At 36.2% G+C, this 11,703-nt stretch overlaps 2 protein-coding genes and 1 pseudogene across 3 annotated transcripts; all 3 read right to left on the reverse strand.

The window, feature by feature from the left end:
* Window positions 1-490: 490 nt before the first annotated feature.
* On the reverse strand, window positions 491-4,370 carry LOC104758699 (mitogen-activated protein kinase 18). 2 transcript variants are annotated; one of them, XM_010481615.3, is made up of 10 exons: window positions 3,943-4,370; window positions 3,302-3,710; window positions 3,077-3,204; window positions 2,897-2,956; window positions 2,394-2,543; window positions 2,150-2,305; window positions 1,819-2,030; window positions 1,574-1,675; window positions 1,169-1,344; window positions 491-1,086 (listed from the first exon to the last, which is right to left on the reverse strand). In XM_010481615.3, exons 1-10 carry the CDS (start codon window positions 3,964-3,966, stop codon window positions 647-649), a joined length of 1,857 nt encoding a protein of 618 aa, XP_010479917.2. In that variant the 5' UTR covers window positions 3,967-4,370; the 3' UTR covers window positions 491-646. The 2 variants fall into 2 exon arrangements, with proteins under 2 accessions (XP_010479917.2, XP_087350631.1); XM_087494505.1 differs by lacking the exons at window positions 2,897-2,956; window positions 3,077-3,204; window positions 3,302-3,710; window positions 3,943-4,370 and adding an exon at window positions 2,657-2,705.
* A 2,812-nt stretch (window positions 4,371-7,182) lies between these two features.
* On the reverse strand, window positions 7,183-8,542 carry LOC104758701 (uncharacterized; annotated as a pseudogene).
* A 1,396-nt stretch (window positions 8,543-9,938) lies between these two features.
* Window positions 9,939-11,643, reverse strand: LOC104760015 (fatty-acid-binding protein 3, chloroplastic). Its single transcript, XM_087494506.1, has 5 exons — window positions 11,269-11,643; window positions 10,959-11,063; window positions 10,638-10,793; window positions 10,333-10,547; window positions 9,939-10,247 (listed from the first exon to the last, which is right to left on the reverse strand). Exons 1-5 carry the CDS (start codon window positions 11,501-11,503, stop codon window positions 10,089-10,091), a joined length of 870 nt encoding a protein of 289 aa, XP_087350632.1. The 5' UTR covers window positions 11,504-11,643; the 3' UTR covers window positions 9,939-10,088.
* Window positions 11,644-11,703: the final 60 nt, after the last annotated feature.

Consider the following 11,703-nt stretch of genomic DNA (forward strand, 5'->3'; position numbering starts at 1 on the left):
CATTTACATTTACATGCTTGTTAAAGGGGACAAATAAAAAATCAGAAAGTGAGTTTGGTTATTATTATTATTAGTTAATGGACCTTTCTTCTTTAATGGGCAATGTTGGTAAACATAGTCCTTTCTCTCATTGTGAACCATTGAATAAAACTGACTAATTATACTATGCAAAAGAGTGGTTTACGGAGGAGAACAATCTAAGGACCAACGATTTTTGTTTTTACTTCCACATTCTTTGGCCCAATTTTGTCTATATCAACCAAATCAAAGACCAGGTTTTCAAATAATCAGAGAGATTCCTCATTGTTGAAGAACTAATGGGACCGATTAAGAAGTTTAAGAAGTATATAATCACCACCATCTTCTTCTCTACTGTGAACTACGCTTATGGAAAATTCAAAGATTACGGAGCCAACAAGATAACCGAAACAATCACCGGGACTGACCCGCAATCAGACTAAAAATCCAAGGCCGATCTTGTTCTCGTGAGTTACAAAACTAAAAAGTCTTTATTATATCATTGCCGCAACATAGTTTTGAATCAGAGCCTGACTGAATAATACTTACATAAAAAACTAGAGAGACCAGGATCACCTGGTCCTGGTGGAGAAACTGATGTGGTTAAAGATCTGTCTGTAATTGTTGTCTATGTTGCTGCTCCGTAACTAATTGTGCCTATGTTCCGGTGTGCTGCTACTGCAACCGCTGCTGCTCCAGCTGGACCAAACTGCGATTGTGCTTGCAACAGCTTAGCATCAAGGGCCATCTGCGTGTTGTTGTTGTTGCTTAACTGATCTATCTTGGAGAGCTGTTGTTGGATATAAGGGTTTGGCTGGTTCATCATCTCAACGTCTGTTTGGTTAGATGTAGCAGCTGGCGGTACAGTGGGACTGAACTGAGGAACAGAAGTTTGTGGTTTTGGCTGAAAAGAAGAAGCTTCTACGTTGCGGTTCATCGGGTTTGTCATGGTGTTTGGCCGGAAGTAGCAGTGTGGAGATGATACCCCGCTTCTGAAATAAGCTTCTTTGAGGTTCCTACCACTCTCATAAGAAGGTACAGACGATTCTGCAACACGACCTGGTCTACCTAATGACACACAGTAGTCCAATTGGTTAAAAGTCTATGAAGTTTTGGAAAATTATATTTAGTAATGCGGGCGAGGTTATACCCGACGGCGGTACTCTTGGTGGAGGCCCAATAGATTTAGTAGGATATGTGGAAGTTGATGGATGCCCTGCAGAAGTAACTACATTTCCTGAAGGCTCAAAAGAAACACGTCTACTCTCTGTTGCGCTCACGTTGGGTTGAGTGGTAGAATGGACTACACTTGAGTGAACGGTAGACCTGTATTAAACAATCATATCCATTAGAATAGAATCATATGCTTCACAAATGTTATGCCGCAACATAAGGAAGAACAAAAAAGAATCATCAACTTCCATAAGAAGAGTAGAGAACAGATGAAAGTTTGCCTTTGGACCATATACTTAACAAATGCTATGCTGCAACAGAAGGAAGAGTAAAAACTGTTCATATTCTCCGCAGTTGACATGCATGGAATGAAAAAACTTACCGAGGAAGTGATGCGTGTTTCCTATCGAGAGGTATGACCGGCCCATTTCTGCTACTATTTTCCTCTAAGTAAGTGAACTGCTGCCTAAGATGTCCAATGGCACTGCAAGAGAAAAAGTCAAAACAAGGACGAAAAGTTAGAAGCAGGCGACATAAATAAAAGGTTTAACATAAATTCAAAGGGAGAAGGAAAAGAAGGATGTTTCATTTGGCGAATAATAGTAAAAGGTAGGGAGAAATTAAAACCTTGGATATACAAAATTAGATCCCTCTGAGCCGCTCATGTAGTCCTTGAGCAACTGAGGATGGTATTCCAGTATTTCTCTGTATATTAACTCTCTAATGTCGTCCTTCGTCAGTCTTCGTCTCTCAAATTCAAACTCCATCTTCGATATTGGCTGACTTGAAGGTTCTCTTTCAACTTTAGAAAGACCCTTGAAGTAAGGATCAGCCAATGCCTATCCAAATTCCGGAAACAGAAAAGCTAGCAAAGTCAGCAAAGATACACAAAAGAAGCAAGGCAGCTTCCGAAAGAAACAAGTATCTAACAACAAAGTGACAATGACAGAACAGAGACCTCTGCAGCAGTGGGTCGGTCCTTTGGATCAAAAGCCAACAGCCTCTGCAAAAGACGAAGTGCTGAAGGATCTGCTTTGGAGAATTTTTGCGAGAAGGTGACAGGATTTTTCTTCCTCATTTCGGTCAAGTATTTTCTAGCTTTATCATTTCGAACCTGTATCAGATATATAGATTTTTAGCTATACAGTTCAGTATATAAATATATGTTGCCAGTGAATGTGAAGCAGACAAAGGAATCATACTCCAGAGATTGTTTCTGATTTTGGTGTGCCAAGAAGATCAGTAATCAACTCCAACTGATGAACAACACTTTTCCCCGGAAACAATGGCTTCCCTGTTAGTACCTCTGCAAAGATGCAGCCAATGCTCCAAACGTCGATAGCTGGAGTATACTGCAAAATAATATTAACTGTAAATCAGACTGAGGGGAAAAAAAAAATCCAAAATATGAAGTTGCATATGCAAAACAAAAACACTCAATGAACATAACCTGATACAAGGTTACCTGATTCACAGATTTTCAACTTCCGGGAGAGATCAAAGTCATCCCTGAACAAGAATTATTTTAATATCCCACTGGGGCACAACTCTATACTTATTCAAGTACCATCAAATATCAGCTATTTCTTTTAACACTATTCTGCAGATATTCTACAACAAACACTATTCTGTACATAAGACCTAGAGCATAGACAACTAGTGCGCATAAAAAAAAAACGTGTTTCAAGTCCACAGTAACACATACCTTTGAAAAGAATGACCCACAGAGCTCAGGTGCTCTATACCATCTTGTGGCAACATAGTCCTGCATCCAGTTTAAATGAAGCAAAAGGAAAGGTCAAACACACAAAAGTGGGGACAGTAACAAAGACAAAGTTTAACAGTTAGCAAACAAAAGTCAAAAAGTTTCCATGAGGCTGCTAACCGTCCAAAAGACTGTTGTAGGCGTATCATTGAACGATGCTCTAGCCAATCCAAAGTCACAAACTTTCAACTTGCAGTTTGCATTGGCCAGTATATTCTTTGGCTTAAGGTCACGATGATAAACATTAGCTACACCCAGTAAACAAACAGTTAAGTACAACCAGACAAGTTAAAAAACACAAAGCTGCGGATCTCAAGTCTTCAACACAACGAAAACAAATTGCACCTGTATGCATAAACTTCAAAGCACGAAGCATCTGATAAAGGAAAAACTGGTGGTGTTCACGAGTCAAATCATCATTAGCTTTAATAACTTGATGAAGATCAGATTCCATAAGCTCAAACACAACATAAATGTCTTTAAACTCCCTCTTAGAAGGAGGCAGCATAATGCTTTTGATCTCCACTATATCAGGATGCCGTAGAAGCCTAAGAAGCTTCACCTCACGGAGAATCCGAAGCGCATCAGAGATATGTTCAAAGACATCATTAATCTTCTTGATAGCGACTTTTTCTCCAGTATGTGTATCAATCGCTGCACACACAACTCCATAGCTTCCTTTACCAATAACTTCAAGAATCCGATACCTGTTAGCATCACCATACTCTGTGAAAAACTCCATCTCTTTCGTCCCCTGATGAATCAACAAAAGAAAACTTTATAAAGAATCCAGTAAAGCTTATCCACAAACTCAAATAAATAGAAAGATAAAGACTTTATTATGTGCTCATGCAACTAAACCTTATTGCAATTGGAAAAGGAAAGCTTTTTTGGTAATTTATGAAAGAAAAAAAAGATTAAGACTTTATTCTCTATTTCTCATATTTAAACCAAAGCATGATTGAGAGAGAGAGCAAGAGAGTAACCTTCTTCACTTGATTTTGTTGCATCGTCTTCAAATTTATCAACTTGAATCGAAAAACACAAAATACGGAAATAGAAAACTCAACTCTTTCGATATAATCTCAGAAATAACGAAGAAAATAGCAAATTTTTTATACCAGAAATCAAAATCTCGATTGGCTTTTTCGAAAAGTTAAAAGAAAAAAAACCCTAATTTGCTAAAAGTCTCAAAACAGAACGAACTCTAATCAAAACTCAGTCTGTGAAGAAGACGAGAGAGCAGAACAGAAGACAAAGAAGACCTAGATCCAGCAGCGATCGTAGAAGACGAAGAAGAGACGAGAGAGAAAGAAGAAGAGAGAGAGAATTTAAAAAAAGTTGAGATTTTTTTTTTTTGTTTTGAGTATTCCTAAAAATTTGAATCTTAAAATAATTACTAATTCTAATGGGTACTTTTATTGCGTACGGGTGTGACTAAATCCCAGATGAGTGGCAGTTTCGTTATTACTTGACAACTTTGAGGGTAAACTTTCATTTTGAGTGGAGACGACCTTTTTTTGAAAATGACTCACATTGGTTAAAGAGCAAAGAAGACACCTGTTGCTCGACTTGGACCGTTTTTTATGTTTCTTTAGTTTCCGATTTTGACCCCTATCTTATTTTTTTATTTTTAATCGTCGCCACTCTTTTTCTCAAGTGGTCAATTTAACCCTCCACGTGATAGGAATGAATCTACATATATATTATCAACAAATTGTTGGCTGTCAAAAAAAGAGTGCAATCAACATTTGGGTAATGTCATAGTCTTTGCTGGAAGTAATTCGTGTGGAAACTAAAGGTATAGTTGATGATATTCGCATATGTCAATTTCACACAGTTTGGCGTTTGTATTTATTGAAAAGACCAACGAAATTAGTGTCTGTGTGGTTCATATAAAAAGTTTTATCACAAGAGGGGGCAATCAATCCACACACAAAAAAAAGGTTTAATATTATACTATCTGATCTTTGATTGAATTTGAAGAAAAAAAGAAGTATATAAAGATTTTGTTGTTGTATTTGAGATGGCATTCAAACATGTGAATGAGTTGCAAAGCTGGTCCTATCTAATCTATTTAGATCAGGCTTTAGTCTACTACATAATATGACAAAAATATAATCTGCATGCATAAGGGCATCATTAATAGGGAAACTAATTTTGGTGTTCTTAGAATAAAGATATAGTGAAAATAATGTAATATCAGTAGTTAAGATCTTTTGTTAAAAAGTTAGTTATTGGGAGAACATGTTTAAGATCATAAGATTTAATTATATAATATTTTTAAACATTTTACAATTATAAAAACTTTTAAAATAACATTTAAATTGCAAACTTATAAACTTTTACTAAAATTCAAAATACAATACCAAATTTTTATGAAACAAAAAAACATTGTAAATAAAATGTAAAAAAAAAAACAAACATACAACTCTTGTTGTTGTTGTTGAGCCTTGTGGAGGAGCAGTTGAATTCATATTCGTGTTTGTTTGTACTGCTTGCTGAGATATCGGTCTCGGTTGAGGCATATTGCAGCGCGGTAAATGCAAAGGAGGACCTGAAGGAATTGGAGCTTCCGCTGTTGTGACTGAGGGTCGAGAAGGAGCAGCTGAATTCATAGTCATGTCCGTTTGTACTGCTTGCTGCTGCTGCGTTGGATGTTGGGAGCTCCTAGCTGCTAAAGAAGGAAAAAGTGTGAGTGTCATTGTTTAGCTCATTCGCTTTTTCGATATTCACTTTTCTTAACTCTTAAAGATTACCTCTAACAGCTGCAGTATCTGTGGCTGCACTCTTCACTTGACGTGAACACTTGTAAGCGTTCGCCAAGAGACTGTTCATGGCAATCAAACTCTTAAAGGCTCCACTCGTACTCACTGCATGCTTCAGCCATCTTTCTCTCGAGTTCAGCCTTCAACTCTAATGTCTGTTTACAAACAACAAGACAGTGAGCAGAGAAGACAGAAAATTGAATAAAGATTAGATTTTACCGAGAATAAACTAAATAAACTAAACAACAACAAACTAACCGTTTCTTCAAAGTTTTTCCTTAAGGTCCCTTGTTCTTTGTTCAGCTTCTCCAGTTCGTAGTCACATATGTCACTGCACGAAGGGAAATGTAACCGAGGAATCTGTCCCATAGGATTGTTGGGAAGAGATGTATCCGCTGATGCGTTGACTGTTGATCCACTATATGAGATGTTAGGAGGCTGAACACCTGCTTCATGGACATCCTCAAACTAGTTAACTACATAACAATCAATAAACGCACCAAAGCCTTTACATTCTAGTAAACACCAACTATTTAGTTAAAACATTTTTAATCACTATCTCTGGGAAGATCATGACCTAAAGAAGCTGAGATTTTTCCACAACATAACATAATCCTATAGTTTTCGCTTAACCCACATTCAGTTTCAAACCAATGATTCTTACTTAGCTACGATTTTTTTGATTGATAACTAAAGATCAAAACCCTAATCCCCAAATAATCTCGTTTCCAGATACAGAAGCATCATCCTACTTAACCAAATTATCATCCAATCCAAATTTCAAACCCTAATTCCCAAATCCTCTCGTTTCACCAAATTGAAACCAAATCACCGACTTGCTTAAGATTGCGACTCTCGACGCCGAAGTTTTTCGCGGAGAAAGAGTCTTTCGCAGCAATCCTTTCCTTAGCGCGATGGTATTGAGCATCGGATCCGTTCAAATCCTTCTTCAGTTTAGCTTCTTCCTGAGAATTATAGACTCGATTTCAAAGAAGGATGAGAGAAATGAATATTTTTCTTTCTCTCCAAAATATCTCGACCAATCAGAATATAGGAAACAAAGGAGAACTGGGCTTTAGAGCATGTGCATTGGTGTAGGACAAATTTTGGTTCTTCAAATATATTAATCTTATTTTGAGAGTTTCTTAAGTTTGGTATGAGCATTGGTTTCCCTCACAGTTGGTCTCCTGGAAAAAATAATAGTATTTTAATTTTAAAAATTAATTATTTAAATTAATAAGTAAAAACATATTAAAGTTTTAATTTAAATAAAACATATAACATTGACATTAAAAACATAAGAAAATTACAAAGTTGAATGTATGAGATCGTAACATAAATGCAAGGAACTACACATAAGGTTCTAATGATCACAATGGATATGAAAGTTGATAGATAATATTGATGTAAGAAACAAAACTGGTATGCTCTCGTGAAATCTGAATCACATGCTGGAGAGATGATTATAACCTCAACCTTCTGTGAATCTATGACTACAATTGGGGCAAATGTAGGATGTTGTTTGTCCTTCATCAGCTGATCTCGTCTGCAAAAACCAGAAATATCCCATGAACACAATTCTTTGAAGTTGAATCAAAGAAGACAAGAACTTGAAACCACAGAATTAAAAAAGCTGGAGTATCATACTTGTCTGGTTGTGTATACAAGCTCTGGGTGCTGGCATTTCTCGCAAGCCTTTTTGATCTGCAAAGAGACGAATCATCCATCAACATCACAAGCCATGGATTGAGAAAGAAAAAAACGTGTAAAAGATCTGTTATCTTATTACAAACCTTTGGTAGCTCTGCTTCTTCCTGCGTCTTTTTACCAAACAGAGATATTCCTAATTCTCTTCTGATATCCTGTAATAAGCAAAGAGCATGAGTTGTATACTAATGTTCATGATACAATGTTCTTGCAAAAAAAACAGTCTCCAAATGTTCAAGCCTGAAACTAACTACATAGCAGGAAATGATTGTTTTCATTGTGTGTGTGTGTGTTGTGCGTGTTCATAGCCTAATAACAATGGACTAACACAAATAAAGAGCATAGAAATCATCATAACTCTGTGAAATAGAAACAAATTTACACAACACAGCTTATGAATAACATACAGATTATACGATGCAACAAAGAAACATACCTCAGCAGAAACTGTGTAAGCTATGTTCTTGTCAATGATATCAGAAAACAGTAAAAGCAAAAATAACAAAATTAACCCAAGAGACAAAGAAACAAATAAACAAAAACTGTTTGCATTTGATAATAGAAAACTTCATGGATACCTTTAGCATTTCTCGTTGTTTTGCAAAGTGGACATTCTCTAGATTTAGCATTTCTGTCACCATCGTCCCACACAAACCACAGAACAAGAAACCACTTTCTCGAGATTTCTTCATTACAGAACCTTTTTTAAACACAAGACACCCCAAAAAAAAATTATATGCTAAAACGAATTAAGTAAAGTAAACATCTTTAAGCTTGATATCTCCATCAATTCATCCAAGACTTAATTATATGTTCTAAAACATCAAATAAACAACTAAGAAATCTAATAAGCTCATACCCAGAATCTAAAAATCAAGACTTTAATCCATTGAAGTTCAAAATTCGAACTAAACCAAACAACTACTTCGTCTACGAAAACCATTAAAAAATCATTGAAAAATGATACCCAAAAATCTGCATCTACAAGCTCAAACAGAGATATTTCAATAGAATTGGAGAATTGTAAGCCCTAGTACCTTTGGATTACGATCGAGAAAGCTTTTCGCAGAGCGCGTCTCGAGAGACAAGTAGTCTAGGACCTTTGGATTTGCCTTTGCTTCAGCCAATTTTCAAGGAGATCGGCCTTCAGAATCAAATCGCCGTCAAGAGAGAGAGAGAGAGAGAGTAAAGAAAGAGAGACGGAGAGAAAACAAATGACTCGAGACCACGATTTTTTTCGGTTCACCCTACCCAAACGACAACAACCTATTACACACCGCCACGTCCACGTGTTATGAAGGACGGACGAAAATACGTCCCGTTTGTAGATAAGTTTCTTTCATAATTCATTCATTTCGATTTAAAATTAAAATTTTAATTATGTGGGACGGACTCAAAGTACGCTGATGCACATGCTCTTAGATCAGTTCTATCTCAAGACCAAAATTTTTGATCTAAGCTCATTATTCCCTTTTTTATTAATAAAATTGGGCTAAAAACACACCAATAGTTCTGCCGTTAATGATGGCCTAACGTTATTATTTGTTGAATAAAAATTAGCTACTGATCATTTAACTGTTTTATAGTAATAATTTTTAAAAATATGAAACATAAAATGCATTCATATATCAACAGAAGGGAACACAATATATTACCATCTCAACACATGAATGAATCATGCTTTTTTTCTGTGTCCTTTTTTGTTTTAGAGTTTTGATTGGAGGAGCCAATATCTATCTCCACTAAGCAGATTTATTTTGTTTTCTTTATTTGTGTTACATATTATCTAATTTAGATCAGGCTCTACATAATAAGACAATATAACCAGCATGCATCACATTATTATCTGTTGAATAATAATTAGCTACTAATTTAACTGTTTCTTAGTAATAATTTTCAAAAATATGAAATATAAAATGCATTCACATTTCAACAGAAGGGAACACAATATTACCATCGCATCACATGAATGAATCATGCTTTTTTCCACTAAGCAGATATCTCCACTAAGCAGATTTTTTTGTTTTCTTTAATTGTATTACATATTATTAAAAAAGACTGTGAGCCAAATATAAAGATGGGAAAAACAAAAGGGGTCAACCGTAACCAAAATAATACTAAAAAATTTGTGCAAAAGATATTGTAGTAATGTTGATGAAAATAAAGAGACAATGCATCATCAATTTATAATTGTGTAATTTGTGGTCCACTGAGAGAGAAGAAGGAAGTTGCATGTGGTAAAGGCCACACCAAGAAAACGACTCACTTCCTCAACTTGCCCCCAAACCATATGATTTCATTCACCTTTTCTTGTCCTCCACCACAATCATATTTATTTCCCATTGTAGAAACTATAATACTGACTTACACTTCTAAAGATTTAATTCTTACCTAACTTCCACCTGTTTGGCTCACTATTTTTGGACTACATCAGGGGATCAAACCCATTTTTTTAGTTTAGTTTGCTTCTATATCATGTTAAGATCCATTACATCTTAAAAGACAAATTGGTAATAATTAGAGTGACTATGCTCTTTATATATTTTAACTAAGTTTCACTTGAGATTTCGAGTATCTGGTTTAGAAGATAAAAAGATAAACAGAGACTAACACATTACAAGATTCATGATATACAACTACAGTATGATACTTTACTTTCACACAAGAGTCATAGCTAATTGGTTCGCCACTGAGGATTTCAATGTAGGAGAAACCGGAGAATCTCCAAAGAACACATCGAACAGGGCAGATATAACACTGCCTGACTCGATCGTAGCATCCACAACCGTTGGCAATCCTCCCGAAGAAACAGAAACCTAACAGACGAGCCAACAAATGAGCAAGCAACAACAAAAGATCATGTGTAAAAACAATTCTAAAAGCCTGAAAAAATGTGCTTACAAGCATTTTAGAAGGGTTGATCCAAGTCAAGAGTATGACACTTCCTTTGTTGAGAGATCTGCTTTGGAAGATCCCGCGAAATGTAGAGAGAGCGGTAGTATCCTCGGAAGATGGAGATTTGATTCTCGGTGAAATGGCTTCATCCAATGCATCCCAGAAAGTTTTACCATCAACATCTCTCACGAGAACAATCTGCAATGCTTTTTCTGCTTGAGCTGCATTGATGAGAGGAAGATGACTTAAGACAGAGAGAGAGAGGGATCAATGATGGATGACGAAAGCTATCAGTTTTCACATTTCCTTACCTTGAAAAATGGAACTGAACAGTGATGAATCACTTTGGATCTCATCAGCAGATCGACCTTTCCAAGCGCTTAACCCACTCAGGATAGATTCATTCACATAATAGCCCGCAGCATAGACTTTGACACCAATGATAGCAAACTTTTTCTCCCTAAACCCTGAAAACATTGATGCATTTTTCATAAATAGATCCATTAAAGGAAGTCTCAGAGCAAGTTTAGAAGCATTTCAAACACACAAGACCCCACAGAGATATATGATAAAAGCTTTGAGAAACGCTAGCATTTTTGAAGCTAGGGAGTTCAGATATGATAAAAACTAACCTGTGCCAAGCAAAGACAACGGAGAAGAACAACCAGGTAATGTCACTGATCTCTGAAACTTCACGCTTGTAGCCGTTTCTTCAGCATAGTCCTCTGCATTTCCAACTACAAAAGCCAGACAGACCAAAATGAAACTTGGTAAATACTCAAATTGCAATCAAATTTGTTCTTTCTGCTTTCTAAAAGAAAGAATCAAAATGATTGATTAACCCTAAACTCCAAAAGCAAACTCAACTACAAATTTCAAATCAAATTCTGTTTTTTTTTTTTTTCCTGAAATGAAAGACAACAACAAAGGTTCAACCTTTACCTGAAGAAGCTGCTGATTTAACGATCCCACGCGATTTTTCACCACAATGCATCTTTCTAATCAAAGAATTGCCTTTTGGAGAAGGGTAAATCGAAGCTTTCCTTAGAGAAGAAACGCAGTCCCCTGTCTGAAGAACCCGATTCGAGAACTTTACGGGAAAATGGTGAATTGGTTCAGCATTAGTGCGCAGAGAGACACACATTGCTGATGGAACCGCTGCAAGAACCCTGTCCATCTTCAAAACTCCGGCGATAAATCCTAAGTGAAGTGTTTTGATTTGAGGAAGAAGAAGAACAAATTCTCACACTAGTAGCTTTGGTTGTAATTAACGAAGAAAACCTGACGTTTTTAGTTTACGCAACTCCACTACTTGTCGTTTTGACATTAACAAGTGAAAAAACACATTAAAAGGTCAAGACTTGGTGTCGTTTAAGG

The sequence above is a fragment of the Camelina sativa genome, chromosome 17 (assembly GCF_030686135.1).
Source record: "Camelina sativa cultivar CO46 ecotype springtype chromosome 17, ASM3068613v1".
Classification (NCBI taxonomy): domain Eukaryota; kingdom Viridiplantae; phylum Streptophyta; class Magnoliopsida; order Brassicales; family Brassicaceae; genus Camelina; species Camelina sativa.